Raw genomic sequence first — 27270 nt, 5'->3', positions numbered from 1 at the left:
ATTGGGGTCACAGTTTGATACGACTAAGAAACTAACAATTAGCTAGTAATTTTTTGTTAACCTGATGGGGGACTTCCCTGGTAGCACAGCCAGTAAAGAATCTGCCTGCAACATGGGATACCTGGGTTCTATCCCTCAGTTGGGAATGTCTCCTGGAGGAGTGCATGGCAACCCACTACAGTATTCTTGCCTGGAGAACCCATGGACAGAGGAGCCTGGCAGGCTGTAGTCCATGGGTTGCAAGGAGCTGGACATGACTATGTGACTGAGCACATGCACACAACTTGAGGGGACCATTTTGGCTTTTTTCCAAATATTGCTGTTGCATTTAGCCTACATTTGTTTAATTTCAGAGTATTTCATTCTAGCCTGCTGGCTGATGGTACTGACAAAATTTATTTATTTTTCCACATGTTAATGTACAGCCTACTCTTATGCTGTCTCTCTTTCATACACACACCCTAGAATTCAGAATCTTCCCTTCCCTGTGGCATTACCTTTGAAGCTTATTGGCTCTGTAAAGGGTTTGTGAAGACTTAGTCTGATGTATGACTTCTTCAAACTATCAGCTTATAACTTTCAACTGACTTTGTGGAATAAACTGGAATTTGTTGCATGTCACCTTCTGTGCCTGGCTTCTTAGGAGGAGTCATTAGCATAGATCAGTGTGTGAATGATCACCTTGAGGATTTTAGTGGAGGCTTTACTGCTTCCTGAAGTGGAAAAGTTATAGCTATATTTTCCAGTGTGATACCTGTATACTGAAGAAAATAATGTATGACTTCTCAATTACATGGATCTGTTTTGTGGGTAGACAAGATAAAATATTTGAAATACTCTGGAATCTCTTGGAAAAATAAGTCATACAGCATTGAGTTTCATATTTAGCTGTGCTCCTCAGTAATCAGGAAGATTCTCTTTTCCCTGTGAGATTTAACCTCATGAGGCTAATTCTAATTTATCAGTGTTTACATAGTGACTTTAATCATGTTACTAATGAACCAGAATCATACAGCAGTTCCAAGTAAGATGTTGTCCTTGCCCCAGAAGAGTTTGTACATTTTAAAAGGAGATTGGAAAGAGATGCTTTGTTATCTAAAATAGAATATTTGCTGTCAAAGTGCATTGGAGCAAGTGGGTGGAATAGGACTAGTGCTAATGAATTAAAGAATACTTTAAATTAGTCAACAAAGCTTCATAAGAAATGTGGGGGCTTTCACATCTCAATAACTCTTATGCTGTCCTTTTATGTCCCTCTGAATTTATACAAGTTCCCAAGTAAAGTATGATGTGTATGGCCTTTTCTTTGCTATCCTCTTCTTAGATAATATTTTCAGATTCTCTGTGGTCTACTCAGTATTGGCATTGCTTCCATTAAAGAAATTCATTTCTTCATATTGTGTTGTGAATGAAATGTATCATTTATATGTTGCCTCTCCTAGAGAGTTTTCGTTTTGATAGAGGGCAGAGACTGACTGAAATGGGGGAAATACATGCAAAATTAAGATGCGGTAGGATGTGTGTATGTGTATACTGATTAGAATGTCTCTGAGATAATATCACATTTCATTATTTTATATTGCTATTCTACCTCCCCATATATAGGGCACTTAATTTATGGTCCTGTAAATAAACTGAAGCAATGAAATGAGAGACTACATTACTTCTGATTTTTCTCTAAATTTATATGGAACTAACCAGTCCATGGAGGACTCTCTTAAATTGAAAGTTTCAGTAAAGAGTATATGTATATGTAGAAGTATTAGAAAATTGGAAATGTAAAACTAGTTTGATTCATTTGGATGGCAGGATTAAATTGTATTTCTGAGAAATAAGTGAACAAATAAATCTTGAATCTCCGCCTCCTTATTAAAAATTGTGTGCAGAAATCCTACATGATAACTACAATGAGCCAGAAGAAATATGCGGGTATATACTGGTTCACCTTTTGCTCTTCCAACCTATTTACCTTAAATACTTTCAATATCAAAAGTTCTGCCTTCAAATAATTCTAAATTCTCTTTTAAAGGGCTTATGTAACAGGGAGAGGAGGTTTTCTTTTATTTTTGTTAAGTGCCATTCACAAATATGATTTTGCTTTAAGCCTCTCTTACAAAAGAAGTCAGTGTTCTTGAAGAGTCAAAAGAATGAACCTGTTAGTTTTCTGATGGGCACACTGTATGTAATAAAAACACGAGAGCTTTATGGTATAAGGAAGCCTATTAATTGAAGCCTCTCTCTATGCATTGCTATCACTTCTTCATCTTGCTATGATTAGATGACAAGATGTGATTTTACTACAGAATAGTGGGGCTATAAAGATGATTTACTTTCATCTTTGTAACACTAAGCAGTATGATCAACTGTGTATTTTTCCTGAATAAATATTCTTTTAACCAGCATTGATATTTTTAACAGACAGGACACTCTATGATTGGCGAGGATCTGTGTCAAAAAGGTTCTCCCGTTTGACTCACGATTCCGGTTGGCCTAGTTTCTCTGGATCATCATCAGCATTTCAGGATTATTCTAGTGTAAGTATTTGTAAAACCTGACATAGAGTTGAATTACCATTGTTTTTTCTGGCAAATGATTGAGTTAATTTTGATATGACATGTATGATGTTACTATGAGCATAATTCATTCTTAAATAATTCCCCATTGAAATTCTTTTTTTTTTTTCTGAAGCAATGCTTTTGTTATTTTGTGCCAATCTTGCTGATCACCTTAACTCCTTAAATATGTGGATTAGTTTTTGTTTGAAGAGAGATAATAACCAAAATGTTCATAACAGTGGTTTTCCCCAATTGTGATAGCAACTATTTTTGTAATGGTAACTAACTTATCAGAAAAATATAGTGGAGGCCAGACGAGAATAAAGATGTTTGTAAGGAGTGTGACACTAAGAAGTTTTAGAAATCCAAGCACACTGTCATGACCACATACTGATGAGACATGGGAATCTGTGACTTGAAGATGGAATCCAGATTTCACATTAAGTTCACATGCTCATCAGGGCAAGTCCTGTGATGTCTCTATGTAAATAGTGAAAGCAACTCCTATGTTCTAAAATCTTTAGCAATGATTTCTTAAAAGACTGCAAAATGCCATCTAATAACATTTGTGTCACATAGAATAGGCGTCTGAGTTTCTTACATCTCCTGTATGTTCTGCTTTGTATGTGAATGTGTCTGTCTCATCCTTTCTTTGCCTTTTTCCTTTTTTCATATCATTAATTATTTTTTGATTTTGACTCATCATTTGTATTAGTGTTCTTGGGTTGCCATAACAAAGCGCCCCAGACCAGGTGGTTTAAACAACAGAAATTTATTTCTCAAAGTCCTGAAGCCTGGAAGTCCAGGGTCACGGTGCCAGCAGGGTGGTTTTCTCCCGTGGCTTCTCTCTCCTTAACTTGCAGAGGGCTGCCTTCTTGCTGTGTCTTCACATGGCTTTTCCTGTGTGTGTGTGTGTGTCTAGGGTTTCTCTCTCTCTTCTTATAAGCATGCTAGTCATATTAGGTTAATGCCATACCCTTATGAGCTCATTATGCCAGCAAATTTGGAAAACTCAGCAGTGGCCCCAGGACTGGAAAAGGTCAGTTTTCATTCCAATCCCAAAGAAAGGCAATACCAAAGAATGCTCATACTACCACACAATTGCACTCATCTCACACACTAGTAAAGTAATGCTCAAAATTCTCCAAGCCAGGCTTCAGCAATACATGAACCATGAAATTCCAGATGTTCAAGCTGGTTTTAGAAAAAGCAGAGGAACCAGAGATCAAATTGCCAACATCTGCTGGATCATGGAAAAAGCAAGAGAGTTCCAGAAAAAAACATCTATTTCTGCTTTATTAACTATGCCAAAGCCTTTGACTGTGTGGATCACAATAAACTGTGGAAAATTCTGAAAGAGAAGGGAATAGCAGACCACCTGACCTGCCTCTTGAGAAATTTGTATGCAGGTCAGGAAGCAACAGTTAGACCTGGACATGGAACAACAGACTGGTTCCAAATAGGAAAAGGAGTATGTCAAGGCTGTATATTGTCACCCTGCTTATTTACCTTATATGCAGAGTACATCATAAGAAACGCTGGGCTGGAAGAAGCACAAGCTGGAATCAAGATTGCCGGGAGAAATATAAATAGTCTCAGATATGCAGATGATACCACCCTTATGGCAGAAAGTGAAGAGGAACTCAAAAGCCTCTTGATGAAAGTGAAAGTGGAGAGTGAAAAACTTGGCTTAAAACTCAACATTCAGAAAATGAAGATCATGGCATCTGGTCCCATCACTTCATGGGAAATAGATGGGGAAACAGTGGAAACAGTGTCAGACTTTATTTTTCTGGGCTCCAAAATCACTGCAGATGGTGACAGCCATGAAATTAAAAGACGCTTACTCCTTGGAAGGAAAGTTATGACCAACCTAGATAGCATATTGAAAATAAGAGACATTACTTTGCCAACAAAGGTCCGTCTAGTCAAGGCTATGGTTTTTCCAGTGGTCATGTATGGATGTGAGAGTTGGACTGTGAAGAAAGCTGAGTGCCAAAGAATCGATGCTTTTGAACTGTGGTGTTGGAGAAGACTCCTGAGAGTCCCTTGGACTGCAAGGAGATCCAACCAGTCCATTCTGAAGGAGATCAGCCCTGGGATTTCTTTGGAAGGAATGATGCTAAAGCTGAAACTCCAGTACTTTGGCCACCTCATGCGAAGAGTTGACTCATTGGAAAAGACTCTGATGCTGGGAGGGATTGGGGGCAGGAGGAGAAGGGGACGACAGAGGATGAGATGGCTGGATGGCATCACTGACTTGATGGATGTGAATCTGAGTGAATTCCGGGAGTTGGTGATGCACAGGGAGGCCTGAGTGCTGCGATTCATGGGATCAGAAAGGGTCGGACATGACTGAGCGACTGAACTGAACTAAACTGAACTATGAGCTCATTTAACCTAATTACCTCTCCACGGATAGTATCTCCAAATACAGTCACACTGGGGCTTAAGGATTCATATGAATTATTGGGAGACACAGTTCAGTCCATAACACCATTAGATAGCTGATAGCAATTATTTTTCCTATCTGTTGAATAGCTTGTTACCTAGTATTTAAAAAAAAATCTTGAGTTTTTATATTTTTCCTGTAAACAAAAATGTTTCAATTATGTAATACTTAACTTCTACTAAATTCTTTGTAAGTAAATACACTAAAAGTCAATCATCACATCCTTGTTTTAGATAAGGACATAATATGAATATTATTAAGGAAAATTGTATGAATTTAGATGAAGAAATTATATGAATATTGTGTCCTGAAACTCAAAGTTGTTGTAACCTATTAATACTATTTTCAGAATATATTAATTAAATATAGGAAAAATGATTACTTCCAGCTAATGGGGTGTATCAGAGAAGGTAATGGCACCCCACTCCAGTACTTTTGCCTAAAAAATCCCATGGACGGAGGAGCCTGGTGGGCTGCAGTCCATGGGGTCGCTAGAGTCGGACACGACTGAGCGACTTTACTTCCACTTTTCACTTTCATGCTTTGGAGAAGGAAATGGCAACCCACTCCAGTGTTCTTGCCTGGAGAATCCCAGGGATGGAGGAGCCTGGTGGGCTGCCATCTATGGGGTCGCACAGAGTCAGACATGACTGAAGTGACTTAGCAGCAGCAGCAGCAGCAGCAGCAGCAGCAGCAGTGGGGTGTATATTTCTAATTCATGCATGTCCTTAGCAATAGTAACACCCAGAGATGGTTGTTTTCATTCTTTTCCAGTAAAGGGGAATAAATGAACTATTGTTTCTATGCCTGCCAGTTCTATGCTATTTTGCATTAATAATTTAGAGATTGCTCCTAGTTATGTGAGGAAGTATATTTAAATATGTCACTTTGGGGAGTAAATCTGGCAAGAGTAGACGTGACTGGAGAGCTTCCAAGTGCAAGATTGGGAATGTTCACTCCTTGCTGACTGGGGAATTAGGAGTGCAAAGGGCTACAAACCATGGCTTTGAATAATAGATGGTGCTTTGGATATGTGTACCTGCCTAAAGAATTTGGGGTAGACTAGAGTGGAGACTGGGTGAGCAGTAAGAGGCTTGTTACATCAGTCCAGTTAGAGGCTAATCTTACCCTTGCAAGCCTATTATGTTGGACATAGGGTGGGAATGGATAAGAGAGAGTAAGATTGAAATCTTCAAATTATTTTCCTTCAGCTCACTGCACCTTTAGTTTTCACCATCGAAAGTCTTTTTTTTTTTTTTAAGTATGGTTTCTCCTGTCATTTATTCTTTAAAATAATAACAATTCTAAAAGGAGTTAAATACCAAGTTCTAAGTTAAGCTTTTTTTTCCCTTTTCTTTTTATTGTGGTAAACTATTCATAACATAAAATTTCCCATTTTAACAGTTTCAAGTGTACATATAGTAAGTATACCCACATTGCTGTGTAACCATTACCGCCATCCATTTCCTGAACATTTTTATCTTTCCAAACTAAAACTCTGTACCCATTGAACACGAATTCCCTGTTCTTCCTTTCCCCCATCTCCCAGCAACAAATATTCTACTTTCTTGTGATTGGCTGTCTCACTTACAATATCTTCAAGGTTTATCCATGTTGAATCATGTGTCAGAATTTCCTTTTTTTCAAAAGGCTGAATAATATTCTGTTACATATGTGCCATATTTTGTTTATCCATTCATCTGATGGTGGACACTTGGGTTGCTTCTACCATTTGAATCTTACAAATAATTTCACTATGAACATGGATGTACAAATATTGTTTGAGTCCTTTCTTTCACATCTTTTGGGTCTATATCCAGGAGTGGAATTGCTGAACCATATGGACTTCCCTGGTAACTCAGTGGTAAAGAATTTGCCAGCAGTACAGGAGATCGGGGTTCAATCCCTGGGTTGGGAAGATCCCTTGAAGGAGGGAATGGCAACCCACTCCAGTATTCTTGTTTGGAGAATTCCATGGATGGAGGGGCCTGATGGGCTACAGTTCATAGGGTCACATACAGTTGGACACAACTGAAGTGACTAAGCGGGAGCAGAAACAGCATTGTATCCCTATGTCTAATACTTTGAGGAATCGCTGTTCTATATTTAGTACCTTGGCTACACCGTTTTACATTCCCTCTAGTAATGTGCCTGTGTTGTGGTTTCTCCACACTTTCATCAGCACTGATTGTATTTTCTGTTTTCCTAATACATCCTAATGGGTGTGAAGTGCTAAGTGGTCTTGATGTGAGTTTGTTCAATCAGATCCAGAAGACAAAAAGGAACTAGAAAAATTGAGAATATAGAAAGAAGCTTGTATTGTTACGAGTGATGACAGGGTACAGAAAATCCTGTATTTGAATTTGTGGGAGGAGAGAAAAATATAATACATTTTGCTTTCAAAACACTCTGTAGAGGTTAGTTCCTCTCAAAATTTTAATTCTCTCAAATAAGAAAATTAATGTGAGTATACTTACTTTAGGCTAAAGAAAATATCCCCTTTAAGCCTGAAGTTTTAATTTTCTTTTAAAAGTATTTTGTATCCTATATGTTTTTAGTTCTAATTAGATGATAATACAATAATGTTATGTGTCTTTAGCTTTAATGTTTCATTTCTGCAACTGCAGACTTATCATATTAGAATTGTATTAGAATTTCCAGTTATTTTAAACAATGGCATATAGGCTCCCAAACTTCTTTGCACTAAGTTAAATATGCTGTCTGTAGTCCTGAGATATTTATACTCTTAATTATCTTGAAAATATCCAAATAAGTGAACACCTGTCAATAAGATCCCTTGCATAACGTAAAAATGTAGTATTACATTGCATAATATTAGGAGAGACCACCATCTCCAACTTTGTTTCTGCAATTTCATTTCACAACTCTTCTTTACAAGGTTTGCTAACTTTATGATAATGTATGAATCAATCTGAAAACCCACAATCTGAAGGAAGGTAAGTGTGTAAAACAACCCTGGTATTTATCAAAATTCTGAGATGAAAAATTAATATCAATAGTGCTCTTAAAAAATCTAGAATAAAAACAAATATTGACAAAAATTTGTGTAAGAAGTTAATTTCTAGTTAATATTTAGAAACATAGAAGAATGAAGAACTTAAAATTTTTTTATTGAGGTATAGTTGCTTTACAATGCTGTGTTAGTTTCAGCTGTACAGTGAAGTGAATCAGCTCTATGTATGCTTATATCCCCTCCCTCTTGAGCCTCCTTCTCACAACCCCCCACCCCCACATCCCATCCCCCTGGGTCACCACAGACCATGGAGCTGAGCTCCCTGTGCTGTACAGCAGCTTCCCACTAGCTATTTTACACATGGTAGAGTATATATATGTCAATCCCAGTCTCCCAGGTCATCCCACCGCCCTGCCCCTCACTGTGTCGATAGGTCTGTTCTCTTTGTGTCTCTCTATTCCTGCCCTGACAATAGGTTCATCTGCACCATTTTCTCGATTTCACATATATGTGTTAATATAGAACATTTGCTTTTCTCTTTCTGACGTATTTTACTCTTTATGACAGTCTTTAGGTCCATCCATGTCTCTTACAAGTGACAAGGCAGAACTCTCCTCAGTGAGTGGCTAATTTACAATTATGTTACTGTGGCTCTGGGATCAGAACGTTCTCTGATGGGAACTCCACCATTTGATGACACTCGAGAATGGGGATGAGATAAGCAAATAAATGCCCGGGCGTGTGGGCTTGTGTACTTATTGCGGTGGTGACAAGGTTCAGGGACGGAGGAGCAGAGGGGAAAGAACAGTTGTGGTTGTCTGGATGGAAGAGCAGGGTGCATGTCAGGAAGTAAAAGAAATTGAGTGTGGTAAAAGCATAACATTCAAGTGAGAAGGTGGCAAGAAAATGAATTTAAGAAAAGTCCCATCACCCTGAAGTGCCTTCCTTAGTGCCTTCCAGAGGACATCATTTGAGCCCTTTATTTATTTTTTTTAAACATTTATTTATTTTTTTAATTTATGTATTTAAGTTGGAGGCTAATTACTTTACAATATTGTAGTCATTTTTGCCATACATTGACATGAATCCACCACGGGTTTATATGTGTTCCTCGTCCTGAACCCCCTTCCATCTCCCTCCCCATCCCATCCCTCAGGGTCATCCCAGTGCACCAGCCCCGAGCACCCTGTCTCATGCATCAAACCTGGACTGGTGATCTGTTTCACATATGGTAATATACATGTTTCAATGCTCTTCTCTCAAATCATCCTACCCTCGCCGTCTCCCACGGAGTCCAAAAGACTGTTCTATACATCTGTGTCTCTTTTGCGGTCTCGCATACAGTGTTATCGTTACCTTCTTTATAAATTCCATATATATGTGTTAGTATACTGTATTGGTATTTTTCTTTCTGCCTTACTTCACTCTGTATAATAGGCTCCAGTTTCATCCACCTCATTAGAACTGATTCAAATGTATTCTTTTTAAAGGCTGAGTAATACTCCATTGTGTATATGTACCACGGCTTTCTTATCCATTTGTCTGCTGATGGACATCTAGGTTGCTTCCATGTCCTGGCTATTATAAACAGTGCTGCGATGAACAGTGGGGTACATGTGTCTCTTTCAATTCTGGTTTCCTCAGTGTGTATGCCCAGCAGTGGAATTTCTGGATAATATGGCAGTTCTGTTTCCAGTTTTTTAAGGTATCTCCATACTGTTCTCCATAGTGGCTGTACTAGTTTGCAGTCCCACCAACAGTGTAAGAGCGTTCCTTTTTCTCTACACCCTCTACAGCATTTATTGTTTGTAGATTTTTGGATAGCATCCATTCTGACCGGTGTGAGATGGTACCTCATTGTGGTTTTGATTTGCATTTCTCTGATAATGAGTGATGTTGAGCATCTTTTCATGTGTTTGTTAGCCATCTGTATGTCTTCTTTGGAGAACTGTCTGTTCTTTGGCCCATTTTTTGATTGGGTCATTTATTTTTCTGAAATTGAGCTGCAGGAGTTGCTCGTATATTTTTGAGATTAATTCTTTGTCATTTGCTTTGTTTGCTATTATTTTCTCCCATTCTGAAGGCTGTCTTTTCATTTTGTTTATAGTTTCCTTCATCGTGCAAAAGCTTTTAAGTTTAATTAGGTCCCATTTGTTTATTTTTGCTTTTATTTCCATTACTCTGGGAGGTGGGTCATATAGGATCCTGCTGTGATTTATGTTGAAGAGTATTTTGCTTATGTTTTCCTCTAGGAGTTTTATAGTTTCTGGTCTTACATTTAGATCTTTGATCCATTTTGAGTTTATTTTTGTGTAGGTGTTAGAAAGAGTTCTATTTTCATTCTTTTACAAGTGGTTGACCAGTTTTCCCAGCACCACTTGTTAAAGAGATTGTCTTTTCACCAATATATATTCTTGCCTCCTTTGTCAAAGATAAGGTGTCCATATGTGCGTGGATTTATCTCTGGGCTTTCTGTTTTGTTCCAGTGATCTATATTTCTGTCTTTGTGCCAGTACCATACTGTCTTTATGTGAAAAGAATTTGCCTAACCATGACACTAGGAAGTAAGGGAATACAAGCAAATAGAATTTGGTTTAATAACTGGTTGCATTCCAGGTTGTTGATTTGTGTTTCAAAGAACATACTGTGAGACCTCTGGGCATTTGGACCTCCCTCCTCCCAAAGAGAACAAGTACTGTATGAGAGAAACCAGGAGTCACTGGTCATATTTTTAAACATATGTGTAGATTCATCACTTTGGATTTCCCCTTGTGGCTCGGTGGTGAATCCACCTGCAATGCAGGAGATGCAGGTTCCATCCCTGGGTAATGAAGGTCCCCTGGAAGAGGGCATGGCAACCCACTCCAGTATTCCTGCCTGGAAAATTCCATGGACAGAGGAGCCTGGTGGATTACAGTCCATGGGAGCATAAGGAGTCGTACGCTGAAGCAGCTAAGCACAGCACCTCCCAAAGAGAACAGTCCTATGTGAGAGACACCAGGAGTCACTGTCATATTTTACACATACGTGTAGGATCATCACATAAACACAACTAAAATAAGTTTTATAAGAAACATTTTTTAGAAATGAAAACATGTCAAATATATAGCATTATTCTTTATATTAATTTTGACTGTGAAATGGGTTGACTAGATTTTAATGAAATTTCTTATCAGTTTTCTCTGGAGCATTTTCTTGCACAATTTTGGTGAAAGAAAACTGTAAGAATCTAAGGGGATATTCTTCTTTGAAATTTAGATATTTTTATGTGATTCTTTACCAAATTGTGCTGTCAGAAGACTATGGGCATTCACTTGAAAGATGTTACTACATAATAAAAAGTAGTCAATTAACTTTTAATATGTAAAACATCTTTCCTCCTTTTTTCCTCTTCCCTCATAATTTCTTCTCTCTGCTGTTTTCCTTCCCTCTGCCACATATTTGAGAGACATTTTAATTATTTTCATGTTCATGATATTCTCATCTTGTGGGCTATATTTGATAAAAAGGTCATCTGATTTGATTTTCTGATATTTCAAAGGATTAACATAAATCATTGTGACTATTAAGTTTAGAATTTCTATTTATTAAAATAATTTCTTATATTTAAAAAGATCATTTTGGATACTAATGAAATGATATGTTAAAAATCCTGTAGTAGGCTTGTGACTGCTTTAAGCCTTAACTACATGACTATGATTTGACATGTTGAACAACATTCCAACAGTTTCTTTTTTTCTAATTTTTTAATTTATTTGTTATGGTGTTGTTACAAGGAGTAGTGATATTTAATACTGTACGTTATCTTCAAATTTCACATTTTAATTTTGAAATGTATATTTATTTTCTTATGAAATATAAAATTTTGAATCTTTGTGATAGAATGATGCAGATATTTATTTTGATATACATATATATATACTTATTATTTTAATGTTTGTACTTGCAGCTAAAACTCTACATTTCAGTGGTTATATTGCCTTGCAGCAGGATTATCTGAACCTGATATTTTTAGATCATATATTTTATATGGTCTTAGGTATTTTTATGAACATTATTTATTTTTTTGAATCTTTCTTTCTAGATAAAAATTTCTACTGTTGCCTTAAAGTACTTTTGGGAAAAAATAAAGGAGGTACTTTATGTAGAATTCCTTTGGCAATAGTTTAAGATGTATAGTCACAATAAATTGGTTGGCATATATATTTAAAACTATTCTAATGAAGTTTTAAAAGAAAGCACTGTTGATGAATGCATGCTTAGGATTATAATGTTACTTAGGTTTACCAATGTACCACAATTTAAACTACATCACAATACCACTCACGCTAAAAAATATTCAAAAATGGAAGGTAGGTAAATATAAACAATTTAAATTTGTATTCTGGGACTGATACAGTTTTTTAGAGAAGAATCTTGATCTACACTTCTCATTTCTTTGATTGTAGGAGACCATTAATTTTTAGTTTCAGAATTCACTTCACAATCTTTCTTTACCATAGAAGCCAAAGGATTCAATCAAATTCTGTCAATCATGTTGACCTTTATTTATTCTCAGATATCCTCTTGTGGGAAAGGTATTTGAGAGACTCTAGGACCCTGGGCATTAATAATAGTGCTCACCACAGTTCTAGTTTTATAATAATCTTCCAGTCCACATATTCATTCTTTCTGAAATAAGCTGGAGTGTGATTGTTACCAAAACCTGGATGAAAAAAATGAAAAGCTGGCTGCAGAGAACATTGGAACAACTATTAGGTTAAGGGAGTGAACAGACTGTGCCTGCCCTAGGGAATCCCCCCACCCCCACCTCCTGGGAAGCTAGGTATGCTTGTTCTCTAGGAAAGGGAACATTAACTAAATTTCTTAAAAAGTAATGAAAGAGAACAAACTGTAAAAAGGCAGCCAAAAAAGGCAAACATCTGTTACTGAACATGTCTTACTTGACTTCCTTTTAATGTTCTTAGGAATAAATTTATGAACTAGGAAAGGTTCAGCACTAATTAGCTTGTTTTCATCAAACAAAATGCACCAGACATGGATGTTGAATATGAATGAAAACTTCAGTAGTAATAATAAGTAGACACAGAAAGTGCCAGGGGAAGTAGAAAGTGCTGGTATCCAGGGTTATGGCCACAGGCTTTGGATCTTGCTGTGGCTGTTAATATTGCATTGATTTAGATTTGCTTCTTTAAATGGTCAGAAAAAAGTCTAAAAAGTCAAGTGTATTCATTAAACAATAGATGGATTAGGTACAAAGTTTTCTCCTCAATTATACACTTTTAGCTTAATGAGATATTATACTAAATTGCAATGACAAATATGCTTGCAATACCTATTTTTTGAAGGAAACCCCAATGAGCCAAAAAATGAAAAAATCAACCACACTTATTACAACAACAATGCTTTATAATCTTATTTTTTCATTCGAAAATATATTCTGAACATCTTATTGATTAGCATATATTCTATAACATTAAATCAATGACAGCTGTATTCCATTGAATGTAACTCTAGGGACATAGCTCATTTTTGGTGATTTTGGCAATTGACTGCTTTATGGGATGCAGTGCACTATATTTGTGCTTAAATCTTTGTGCATATTCCTAATGTCCTTAGAATAAATTCCTTTTAGTGAAGTTGTTGTTATGTTTCTTGTTTGTTTTTATTATATATTGATAATTTGTCTTCCAAAGAAGTGTTGGTTTTCAATTTTCACATAGATTTCCACTGCTGTTGCTTCCTCAAAAACAAAAGTATGCAAAGAAAAAAAAACAATAATCAACTAAAATTAGATAATTTTCTGCAGGTTTAGTTTAAATCAGAGTTAGATTTTAGGATGTTTTGTGGAGTGGGGCAATATCCTCTAGTCCTTTGCCACTCCATGGGTCAACAGAATCATTATCATCTGGGAACTGGTTAAACGTGTAGGCTTTTAGGACCCACCCCAAATCTATTGAATCAAAATCTATTGTATTAATAAGATCAATAGTGATTTATAAGTATATAAATGTTTGAGAAATACTGTTTAGGCAATTCCCCATAATATTTTGCCTTTTAAGTGGGCTTTTGATAAATAGTGACAGTCTATTCAATGTAATTTTTTCCTGACAAATACCTGAAGTACAGATATGAAGACCTACAAGATCTTCTAGAACTAACACCCCCCAAAAGATGTCCTTTTCATCGTAGGGGACTGAAATGCAAAAGTAGGAAGTCAAGAGATACCCGGAGTAACAGGTAAGTTTGGCCTTGGAAATGAAAATGAAAGCAAGGCAAAGGCAAGAGAACACATTGGTCATCGCAAACACCCTCTTCCAACAACACAAGAGAAAACTCTACACATGGACATCACCAGATGGTCAACACTGAAATCAGATTGGTTATATCCTTTGCAGCCAAAGATGGAGAAGCTCTATACAGTTGGCAAAAACAAGACCTGGACCTGACTGTGGCTCAGCTCATCAGCTCCTTATTGCAAAATTCAAGATTACTGGGGAACACATGTATACCTGTTGTGGATTCATTTTGATATTTGGCAAAACTAATATAATTATGTAAAGTTTAAAAATAAAATAAAATAAAAAAAAAAAAACAAAAAGATTACATTGAAGAAATTAGAGAAAACTCCTAGACCATTCAGATATGACCTAAATCAAATCCCTTGTGATTATACAGTGGAGGTGATGAATAGATTCAAGGAACTAGATCTGGTAGACAGAGTGCCTGAAGAACTATGGACGGAGGTTTGTAACATCATACAGGAGGTGATGATGAAAACCGTCCAAAAGAAAAAGATTGCAAGAAGGCAAAGCAGTTGTCTGAGAAAGCCTTACAACTAGCTGAGAAAAGAAGAGAAGTGAAAGGCAAAGGAGAAAGAGAAGGATATACCCAACTGAATGTAGGGTTCTAGAGAATAGCAAGGAGAGATAAGAATGTGTTCTTAAGTGAACAATGCAAAGAAATAGAGGAAAACAATAGAATGGGAAAGACTAGAGATCTCTTCAAGAAAATTGGAGATGCTACAGGAAATTTCATGCAAAGATGGGATCAGTAAAGGACAGAAATGGTATGGACCTAACAGAAGCAGACGATATTAAGAAGAGGTGGCAAGAATACACAGAAGAACTGTACAAAAAACATCTTATGACCCAAATAACCATGATGGTGTGATCACTCACCTAGAGCCAGACATCCTGAAGTGTGAAGTCAAGTGGGCCTTAGGAAACATTACTACAAATAAAGCTAGTAAAGGTGATGAAATTCCAACTGAGCTATTTCAAATCCTAATAAGATGATGCTGTTAAAGTACTGCACTCAATATGCCAAAAACTTTGGAAAACACAGCAATGGCCACAGGACTGGAAAAGGTCAGTTTTCTTGCCACCTCTTCTTTTTAAGTTTATACATAAAAATACCGCTGTATAATACACTATGATTGATCACTATATAATGAAGTAGTGCTTACTTCTTGGTACAAGTATACTGTTTTATTCTTCAATTGTATATGTGTATATCAAGAGGCTTACACACACACTCCTTTTCATTCTTTTCCATTATAGATTATCACAGAATATCAAACACAGTTCCCTGGTTCCCTGTGCTATATAGTAGGTCTTTGTTGTTTATCTCTTTTATATATAGTGTGTGTGTGTGTGTGTAAGCCTCTTGATTGGGTGTGAAAGAGGAGAGTGAAAAAGCTGACTTAAAACTCAACAAAAGCAGCCAAAAAGTCAACATTCAAAAAACTAGGATCATGGCATGCAGTCCCATCACTTCATGGCAAATAGAAGGGGAAAATGTGGAAGCAGTGACAGATTTTATCTACTTGGGCTCCAAAATCATTGTGGACAGTAACTGCAGCTATGAAATTAAAAGACACCTGCTCCTTGGGAGAAAATCTATGACAACCCTAGACAACATATTAAAAAGCCGAGACATCCCTTTGCTGACAAAGATCCGTCTAGTCATAGCTATGGTTTTTCCATAGTTATGTACAAGAATGTGAGCCTTGAACCATAAAGAAGGCTGAGCGCTGGAGAACTAATGGTTTTGAATTATGGTGCTGGAGAAGACTCTTGAGAGTCCCTTGGACAGAAAGGAGATCAAACCAGTCAGTTCTAAAGGAAATCAACCCTGAATAGTCATTGGAAGAACTGATGCTGAAGCTGAAGCTCCAATACTTTGGTCACCTGATGCAAAGAGCCCACTCATTGGAAAAGACCCTGATGCTGGGAAAGACTGAAGGCAGGAGGAGAAGAGGGAGGCAGAGGATGAGTTTGTTGGATGGCATCACCGACTCAATGGACATGAGTTTGAGCAAACCCTGGGAGATAGTGAAGGAGAGGCAAGTCTGGCTTGATGTAGTCCATGGGGTCGCAGACAGAGTCAGACATGACTTAGCCAACTGAATAACAACTATTCTCTGCTTAATTTAGAATCGTAGCAGGACAGGAATGCATTCTGCTTAATTTAGAGTCATGGCAGGATAGGAATGCATTTTCTTGTGAATGTTGATGAGTAAGATTATAACCAATCAAAGATCTGAGAAACACATTTTTAAATAATGAAATAAAAATAGTGAATATCAAAATTGGCCTGGGAAAATATGCCAGGTAATAGACCTTTCACCCCAATAAAGTAATCTGTACAATTTCAATAAGCCAATATATCCAAGTGTATCCTTACTTTTGAAGAGTTAGATCTTAGTAATTTATAAACGCATAAAGTTTGAGAAGCATACTTTTATGTAATTCCCCATAAAAGTGCTTCAAACAAGGGTAGTTAGCTAAACTTTAGTTAGTGGCTGGGCAGCTTTTAACAGCCCCCCATGCATTCAATTTTTTGTTGTTTAGTCACTAAATTGTGTCCAGCTCTTTTGTGACCCTACGGATTGTATGTAGCTTGCCCGGCTCCTCTGTCCCTGGGATTTCCCAGGCAAGAATACTCAAGTGGGGTGCCTTCATTTTCTTCTCCATGGGATCTTCTCAACCCAGGGATTGAACCCTGGTCTCCCACATCGCAGGCAGGTTCTTTACCAACTGAGCCACTAGGGAAGTCATAGTATTTATAGGTTCATACAGTTAAAACTTCAGAATCAGATAGCTCATTCCTGGCAGCAGCTGTTCCATTGCTTGGCATTCTTGAATTTTGAAATTTCCAAGAACATACAGGGTAGATCTGGAACCACTTATGCTCCTAGGGGGTTTTGATAAACTTGGAAAACGCATAGATTTCCAAAATCTTTTCATTCTTGGGGGACTGACATTTACCTTAAACTTCGGGAACTTTTCTATCACATGGTTTTAAAGATTTCTATTGTTTCATGTGTCAATAGTGCAAAACAGTGTATTATTCATATACATATCTATATGTAGCTCTATATATATATCTTAAAGAATAAAACTGAAACAAATACTTATAAAACTTAGGAAATGGAACTCTTTGTGTCTTTTCACTCCCTTCATAACTTGAAGAAACCAATCTTCTTAATTTTATGTTAAGTGTTCTCCCATTTTCTTTATAATTTTAGCACATCTAGACACAACTCCAATTAGTATTTTGCTTAATTTTACTTGTATTTGACTTTGTGTGTATGAAATTATAATATATTCTCTCTCTTTTTGCCCAACAATGTATTTTTGAGAACTGTCAGTCTTCATAAATGTTGACCTCTGCCCCCATGGTTCATTCATTTTCATGGATGCACACCATCCCATTGAATAATCACATTGAAATTTAATTATCCTCTCCACTGCTGAGAGAGATTTGTCTTTTTAAAAGGTTATGTCCTATTGTGAACAATTCCATTACATTCTTTGACAAGTGTTAGGTGCAAGAGTTTCTCTAGGGTAAGAATTCACAGCATCAGTATGAGCCTGCACCCTGTTGCATTGAGAACAGGTTATGTAGATGCTAGAATATTGATCCCTTTAGCCTGGGAGGCAGGTGGATAGGGCCTGGGGAGTAGGAACTCAGTAACTGATTATTAACTACCTGGATAATTGATTGCCTCCAGCCACAAGCAGCCTGGAGTAGCCTGGCTGTGCTGGTCAGTGGGCGCAGGTATGTTCAGTGTTACCAGGCAATCCAGTGAACAGTTTTCCACTTTCAGCAGCAGTTTATCAGAATCCCCATTGCTTCATATGCTTGGCAACACTTAATATGTCAAAATTTTAACCTTTGCCAATTTGGAAGGTGTGAAATATTTCTTTGCAATTTTAATTTGCATTTCCCTAATGACAAATCAGGCTGAGAATTTTTTTTCACACATTTCTAGGCCACTATTATTTCTTCTTTGTGAACACCATAGAGTGGTATTTTTAAAAATACATTTAGGTGCATTTACACCCTTTCTATTTTGTGTTCTCCATTTGTCTTTCCATTTTATCCTTTTTTTTTTTTTGGTAAATTGACATTTTCCCCTCTTGCTCGTTTGTCCTTAGTACAAGTTTGACATTGTGCTAGTTTTCTTTGTACTCATTTGACATTTATGTTCTTGTTTTTACTTTTTTAAGTGGTTAAATTATGAATTTTAATACATACTTTTAACTTAAAATATACTTATCCTCTTCCCACCTCATACAGAAATCTTAGATTGCCCTAACTACTAGTGTTTAGTTCTCTCTTTTATTCTATTTAGCTTCACAAATTATGTAGAAACTGTTGTATTGTTTTATTCCTCCCTACCTGCTTAGATTTATGTACATGCTTACCAATTTGTTACCTGCCTTCTCAGTAAAGAATCTGCCTGCAATGCAGGAGACCCGGGTTTGATCCCTGGGAAGATCCACTGGAAAAAGGAATGGCTATCCACTCCAGTATTCTTGCCTGGACATTTCCATGGAGAGAAGAGCCTGGTGGATTACAGTTCATGGGGTCGCAAAGAGTCAGACACGACTGAGCAGCTAACACTTTCACTTTTATATCTAGTATCACAAGCCTATCGGATGGTTTTCCTTCTTGAACTATGTCCTTTAGAAGTACCTTTAGTAAGGGCTTCCCTGGTAGCTCAGCTGATAAAGAATCTTCCTGCAATGCGGGAGATCTGGGTTTGATCCCTGGGTTGGGAAGATCCCCTGGAGAAGGGATAGGCTACCCACTCTAGTATTCTGGCCTGGAGAATGCCATGCACAGAGGAGTCTGGCAGGCTACAGTCCATGGGGTCACAAAGAGTCGGACACAACTGAGTGACTTTCACTCATTTTAGGTAAGGGTCAGTTGGCAGAAAGCTTCTGTTCATATTATATTTACTTTTATCCTCAATAATACATTCTCTAAACATTGAGGTTATCATTTTCATGTTTTCTGACTGCCACTGTTCTATTGAAAAATCAGATGTTTATCCAGTTGTCTTTCTTCTGTGAGTAATGTGTCTCTGTTCTCTACTTCTAAGGACTTAATTGTTGTTCTGCTGTTTTATTATGAGATGTGTTTTATTATGAGTGTGGTTTTCTGTTTATTCTGCTTGGTTTTTATTTGGCTTCCTAAAATCAGTGTCTTTCTGCGGTATGGGAAAAAAATATCTGTCACTATCTCTTTAAATGGTATTTTTCTTCCATTTTTTTTCTGTATAAACTCTGATTAAAACTTGTTATGAAACTGTCCTTACATATACGTTGCCTTCCATTCAGTTGTTTTTCTTGTTTTCCCTCTTTTTCATATTTGCCATCTCTCTGCCTCTCAGTGCTGCATCCTGGGTCTTTTTTTTCCTACCTGATTTTATTTTTATATTAGTTTAAATATTTTTGTGTATCCATTCTTGTCTTTTGCTATTCATTTAGCTCTCTGTTATTTCAATCATATGTTTCATTTTTACAATGTCTAGTTGTTATTTTCCAAATTAGCTCGGTCAACTTTGATAATTTGGGGTCCTTTAATATATCTCTGAGGAGAAGGCAATGGCACCCCACTCCAGTACTCTTGCCTGGAAAATCCCATGGATGGAGGAGCCTGGTGGGCTGCAGTCCATGGGGTTGCTAAGAGTCAGACACGACTGTGCGACTTCCCTTTCACTTTTCACTTTCATGCATTGGAGAAGGAAATGGCAACCCACTCCAGTGTTCTTGCCTGGAGAATCCCAGGGATGGGGGAACCTGGTGGGCTGCCGTCTATGGGGTCGCACAGAGTTGGACACTACTGAAGTGACTTAGCAGCAGCAGCAGCAGCAATATATTTCTGAATATATAGAAAAGGAAACTCATTCTTATTTTGTATTCTGTTTACCTTAATTAGGGTATTGCAGTCCTAAAATTTCTGAATGTGTAGCTTGTTGTTTTTTTCTGACACCTTGATTGCTTCAGTTCAGTTCGGTCACTCAGTTGTGTCCGACTGTTTGTGACCCCATGGACTGCAGCACGCCAGGCCTCCCTGTCTATCACCAACTCCCAGAGTTTACTCAAACTCCTATCTATTGAATCGGTGATGCCATCCAACCATCTCATCCTCTGTTGCCCATTCTCCTCCTGCCTTCAATCTTTCCCAGCATCAGGGTCTTTTCCAATGAGGCAGTTCTTTGCATCAGGTGGCCAAAGTATTGGAGTTTCAGCTTCAACACCAGACCTTCCAATGAATATTCAGGACTGATTTCCTTTGGGATGGACTGGTTGTATCTCCTTGCAGTCCAAGGGACTTTCAAGAGTCTTCTCCAACACCACAGTTCAAAAGCATCAATTTTTAGTGCTCAGCTTTCTTTAAAGTCCAACTCTCACATCCATACATGACTACTGGAAAAACCATAGCTTTGACTAGATTGACCTTTGTTGGCAAAGTGATATATCTACTTTTTAATATACTGTCTAGGCTTGTCATTCTTCCAAGGAGCAAGCATCTTTTAATTTCATGGCTGCAGTCACCATCTGCAGGGATTTTGGAGACCCAAGAAAATGAAGTCTCTCACTGTTTCCATTGTTTCCCCATCTATTTGCCATGAAGGGATGAGACCAGATACCATGATCTTTGCTTTTTGAATGTTGAGTTTTAAGCCAGCTTTTTCACTCTCCTCTTTCACTTTATCAAGAGGCTCTTTAGTTCTTTGCTTTCTGCTGTAAAGTTGGAGTCATCTGTGTAGCTGAGGTTATTGATATTTCTCCTGGCAGCCTTGATTCTAGCTTGTGCTTCTTCCAGCCCAGCATGTCACATGATGTACTCCACATATAAGTTAAATAAGTAGGGTGACAATATACATCCTTGATATGCTTCTTTCCCAATATGGAACCAGTCTGTTGTTCCATGTCTGGTTCTAACTGTTGCTTCTTGACCTGCATACAGATTTCTCAGGAGGCACAGAGCTCATTAAAACCCAGGGTCTAGGTTGTCTAAAATTTCCACACAATCCCTGGGGCAGAGACAAGTCTCAGAACTCGTACAACAGTAAATTCAACATTTCTTCTTGTTTTTGACCAGATAGGAATTCCATTACTTTCCCTTCATCTCAACTATGCATTTAAAATATCTTTGATTTTTATTTTTAGAATGTATTATAGTATTATCCTCTGATTTGTTGCTATGAACATGCTTCAAGAAATAACAGCCTTATTATATCTTTTAGAAATAAGTTTCAACCCTGAGAGGGACTTATACTGGGATGTAAACTTCTCTGTCTTTCTTACTCATCTTTGTATTGCTACCATGTTAGCCTTAAAGTTCTACATGTCAAAGAGGCTTGATTTCCCTTGGAGATTAAAGAAATTTTGTCTAGTGATTGGTAAAGGGCCAACCTATGTTTTGTTGGGCCACCTTCTTCAGTCTTTCCTCATCTGAAAGTTGAATGACTTTTTGAGGCCGTGGCTATGACCAAGTGACCAGCATTCCTTGTGGCATTCCCCTGACTTCTCATAAGGAAAGTAAAGGAAACACTGCACTTGAGAACACCTTCAAAGTGGAGGCATCTATGGCTCCATGAGCAGGTTTGGAGAAACTAGGGGTTACCTGGGCCTATCGCAACTTCCTGGGGGTGATTCTGTGGCTTGAAAACCTTCCTGTTCTTTCTGTGTGTTTTGAGAAAGAAACGCTTAAATACAACAATGTAAAGAAAATGACTTGTGAAAAATTCCAAAATCATGTGTTTTGTGCCTTCTGGTTCTGCTGCTGCTACTGCTGCTAAGTCGCTTCAGTCGTGTCCGACTCTTTGCGACCCCATAGATGGAAGCCCACCAGGCTCCCCTGTCCCTGGGATTCTCCAGGCAAGAACACTGGAGTGGGTTGCCATTTCCTTCTCCAGTGCATGAAAGTGAAAAGTGAAATTGAAGTTGCTCAGTCGTGTCTGACTCTTTGTGACCCCATGGACAGCAGCCCACCAGGCTCCTGCACCCATGGGATTTTCCAGGCAAGAGTGCTGGAGTGGGGTGCCAGTGCCTTTTGGTTCTGCATGTGTGCAACTTATTGACAGTTTTCTTTTTAAAATATTTATCAAGAAGCAGTAGCAGTGTAAGGGGTGCAACTCTGCTATTTCACAGAATGTGCTGGTGACATGGCTGACTTCTGCTGGGGAAACAGGAATGTTTATATTCAAGCTTGGCAGAAAAAGCTTTTCAGTTTACTTCACATGTTTTAATGTGTAATTTGTAATTTTACATGTATATGCTATTAGTGATTTCTGTTCACTGTTACCTATTTTTACAGAAACATTTCATTTACCTTAAATGTGTGTTTATATATGCTTCTGGTAGGGTCACAAAGCTGTTTAAAACTATGAAAATTTCTTGCTACTTAGAAAATATCCTTTAACTACATTTTAGGGTAAAGTATTGGAGGCATAATGTGCCAATTATAGATTACCTTTATAATGCAAACATATTGTAGAATTTGACGCTAATAGTAGTAATATAGAAACATGGCTAGCGTGAAGGTGCAAAATGAAAGGCTTTTTTCCGTATTTCATTTCTGGTTAATCAGTGCAAAAATTTAATCATTAAACTGTGAGAGAAATTAGCAGCATTGTCAAAAGGAAAACACAAATTCCAGATGAGATTTGGAAAGAAGGGGGAATTGGTAGATAAGACAGCTGCTTCTGAAAGGAAGTTTGAGATGTAATAATATTATGTGAATTATCACAAGTTGGTGCCAGTTAAATTGTGGCGTTTGAGAAAATATGTGGGAAAGGAGTCTGAAAAAAAGGTTTGGAATAAATCAACACAGGTTGTTAAAAACATTGGAAATTTGACATGAGTGTTTAATAAGTGACTTACATCTTCAACCAAGTATTTAGAATGTGTCCCTTGAAATGCATTGCCATGAAGAGACTAGGACCTTGAGGAGGTCTCGAGAAGCAGGTGGCAGCTGTGCTAAGAAGAAACATTTTGAGAGAGAATGGAATAGAAACATCAAGGCAAAATGGACTTGCAATTTTAATATATAGGTATGGAGAAAACGAAGACTTAGGTAAAAACCAAGAACCCTTAAATAAAGGACTGCTGATTGGAGAAGGAAATGGCAACCCACTCCAGTATTATTGCCTGGAGAATCCTGTGGATGGAGGACCCTGGTGGGCTGCTGTCTATGGGGTCACACAGAGTCAGACACGACTGAAGCAACTTTGCAAAAAGATGACCCCAAACCCCTCAGGTTCTAATTATGTTAAGTAGGAAGAAAAAGAAACAACAGATGTCACTAGAAAAAAATCAGAGAGCATTTTAGTAAGAAAAATCCTGAAGACTGTTTGTCTGAGGGACTTCCCTGATGGTCCAGTGGCCAAGACTCCACACTCCCCTGCAGGGGGCCAAGATTTGGTCCCTGGTCTGGAGAATCCCAGGGACAGGGGAGCCTGGTGGGCGTCTATGGGGTCGCACAAAGTCGGGCACGACTGAAGTGACTTAGCAGCAGGGAACTAGATCCCACATGCTGCAACTAGGAATATGCCTGCCACTGAAAAAGATCCTGCATACCATAACTAGGACCCAGAACAGACAAATAAAATTTTAAAATCCTGAAGTTGGGGTGGCTGCCTTTTAGTCTGTGTCTTGTACAACCACTGTTTAAAAAAAGAATGGTTGACAGGCTGCTTTGCTGAATGACCTTCATATCTGATACCCTTCATAATGGAGAGTGTGTCATGTGGCCAGAGAAGGAGGTAGTAAAAAAAATCAAGCTGGCAAGTGTAAATAGTATATCTTATAAGGACAGTGTGTTTCAAGCCAAGCACTTTGTTTTGTGTGAAAGTATGGAATATAGGTTAAAAAATAATTTGTACAGCCATGAGTATTTTTCTAGCCATGAATATGTGTCATGGAACATCTTGAGGGTGGTATTTAAACTATAGGTCCTGTTTCATGTTTTATTATCACCTATATGTGCGCATACATTTTTAAAAGTACAATATTACTTTTGAGGATGATTTTTTGCTTTGAAATAGAAAACATGATCAGGGAGTTCTAAAAGGTACAAGTAGTCAAGAGATGATACAAAGTGCTTCTCAAGGTTATTATTGTATTCTAACGCAACTATAGAAGAAAAGTTAATCTTCAACCTTAAAAAATGAATGGCATGAAATAAAAATTTATACATACAAGTCAGACTGCATTCAGGAGAATACTCACTATAGGATAGAGTGAAGCTTGACTCCAAAGGAGAGGTTTATGATTTGTTTAATATATTTAAAATAATCACTCTGTGTCTTAAAACTGAGTGCTATTGCAATACAAATGCAGATTTCTTCCATATTTCATGTTTACATTTATTCTTTATATATCCTGAGATTTTATAGAAGAGACTTCTTTGACTCCAGGTGCCAAACAGTGGTGAAATATATATACTTGAAACTTTAAAAGCAAAACTAAAATAAATATTTTCTTTGTGGTATCAGAAACACATCCATAGCCAAGACACTTTCTGGTACTGACTTCTTCTAGAGTCTTGAGAGGGAAGACAACGCCAACAATCCCAAATCCATTAATCTTCACTCATTAACAAGATTGCCTCAAATTCCTCCCATTCAAGGCCATCTTTTCAAAAGCTATTTTGGGCACAATAATTGTCATAGCAGATTATAAATTGGGTATGCATTGCCTCTAGGTATCAGTTTAAGCTTTGGATCACACCTACTGACCAGAAAGAGAATGGCCCAGTTATTCTGAGGTCTTGAAAAATTATCTTTCTGAGTTGTTCTTTCCACTGTTGACTGGTATTGAAGGATTGTATAAAAGATCCATATTAAGCACTCCAGTGTCATTATTGAAGAGATGCTCTTGAAGCTGACCATGCCATTATCCCAGGCTTCCTTTAAAGTACTCATGGAAGAAATTTTAGAAGAAAAGTTAATCTTCAAAGTTAGTCTAATGGAAAAAAATTTACAGAAAATAAGTGTGCTTCTCTTATAGACATTGTGAGTGTTAGAACTGCCGTGCTCTCTTTGTTACTTTGCGCTGTAGTTTGCCAGGCCTGCCATAATAAAATGCTATAGACTGAGTGGCTCACACGGTGGAAGTTAATTTTCTTGTAGTTCTTGGACAGAGTGAGTTTTTCCCGAGGTTTCTCTCTTTGACTTATAGATTTCTTCTTCTTGCTGTGTCCTCACATGGCCTTTTCTTTGTGCATGCCTGTGGCCCCTCTTCTGTTATAAGGCCACCAGTCCTATTGGATTAGGGCCTCACCCTTATGATCTCATTTAATCTTCATTACCTCCTAAAAGGCCTTATCTCCAAATAGAATCACATCTGGGGATTAGGGCTTTAGCATATGAATATTAGGGGAACACAGTTTAGGCCACGATATTTTGATAGCTAGAAATTTGAGAGACAAATCTGTGTAAAACATTAAGCAAAAGCAGAAACATACATATGTCTAATGTGCTCATGTTAAGTCGCTTCAGTCATGTCTGACTCTTTGTGACCCTATGGACTATAGCCCACCAGGTCTCTCTGCCTATAGGATTTCCCCGGCAAGAAAACTGGAGTGGGTGGCCAGGCCCTCCTCCAGAGGATCTTCTGACTTGACCTTATTTTTCTATTCATATTTTCCTTTCAACTTGATATTCTTTTTTTTCTTTTTAATACATACTGTATTTTTGGAAGCTACTTTAATATTTTTATAAGGTGGGGGACAAATAAGTAAGTAAGTAAATTCTTATCTGTAGTAGATCTTTATGAATATTTGTTCACTGAAATAATCAGTAGGAGTTGTATTCCTGGGGGCTAGAAGATGCTGGAGGAGGTTCTATGATCATATGCTGCTGAGTACACTTATTTATATACATTTTTAGGCTCGTAATTGAGGCTTCCCCAGTGGTTCAGTGGTAAAGACTCCACCTGCAATGCAGGAGACGCTTCAATCCCTGGGTCAAGAAGATCCTCTGGAGGAGGGCTTGGCCACCCACTCCAGTTTTCTTGCCAGGGAAATCCTACAGGCAGAGGGACCTGGTGGGCTATAGTCCATAGGGTCACAAAGAGTCAGACATGACTGAAATGACTTAACATGAGCACATTAGACATACATATGTATATCATTGTTCAGGCTTTTAATATATAGTATAATCAGGCTTTTAATATTTAGTATAATGGAACAGTTCTTTCTCCCTTTGATTAATATAGTAGAACATCAATGCAATTAAAATTTTATTGACAGTGAAGTTTTCCTAATTGTGTCAATTCTTCCTTTTCTTCTAGAAAAACTTCATTAAAAAAGAACAACAATCTATAAAGCCAGAGTCAAAGCCGCAACCCAGGTACACCTTTTATATGATAGCATGAATGTTTAAATTAATGTGCTTGCTTTGGTTTTATCCTGACTTAAGTATCTGGTTTAAAGAAGTGTAGGTTGTTGAAAGCTCACAGTATGAACCTATCTTTTCAAAGTTCCCATTTAATTTGACTGAAGCAAGGGAAAACAATTCTTTTTTTTGAGCGTATATTGCTCATTCAGTAGACCCGGCTATGATTTACAGTGGCTAGTAAAAGCACTCTATAAACACTGCTGCGTGATGTCTCAGTAGTTTGGCTTATTAGAAGCTATGTACAACAATCTGCTATGGTACAGCATGCTTTTCAGTGACTCTGAGAGTCTTAAGATTGCTCTGATTCTCTGCGTAGCAAATTTGTTGACAGACTTTTGTGAAAAACTGATTTTGTGAGATAGATTGGAGAGTGACAGGGAAAGCTAATGGTGAAGTTTCTGAAAAGGAGAGGTTTCAAACTTGTGCTTTCTTTTGCTTTGGTAATAGGTTCATTCACCTGGTACTGTTTTTGTACCACCCTGCTGCAAAGCTCTGTGTCAGCCACATAGATGCAGCTAGTGGAAGGGTAAACTCAGAAGACTAAAGTTTGCCAGAAGCAACCAGTTTGGAAATCTAACCCCCT

The 27270-nt window shown here is 37.7% G+C and overlaps 1 protein-coding gene across 1 annotated transcript in view; it reads left to right on the top strand.

The window, feature by feature from the left end:
- Positions 1 to 27270, top strand: part of IQCM (IQ motif containing M) — a 488337-nt gene that overhangs the window by 213123 nt on the left and 247944 nt on the right. Inside the window, exons 7-8 of the mRNA XM_044930386.2 lie at positions 2419 to 2534; positions 26581 to 26639. Coding sequence (XP_044786321.2) covers positions 2419 to 2534; positions 26581 to 26639 — 175 coding nt within the window. The remainder of the gene's footprint in view (positions 1 to 2418; positions 2535 to 26580; positions 26640 to 27270) is intronic.

Source organism: Bubalus bubalis, chromosome 17, assembly GCF_019923935.1.
Source record: "Bubalus bubalis isolate 160015118507 breed Murrah chromosome 17, NDDB_SH_1, whole genome shotgun sequence".
Taxonomy (NCBI): Eukaryota; Metazoa; Chordata; class Mammalia; order Artiodactyla; family Bovidae; genus Bubalus; species Bubalus bubalis.
This window is presented reverse-complemented; position numbering and strand designations above follow the sequence as displayed.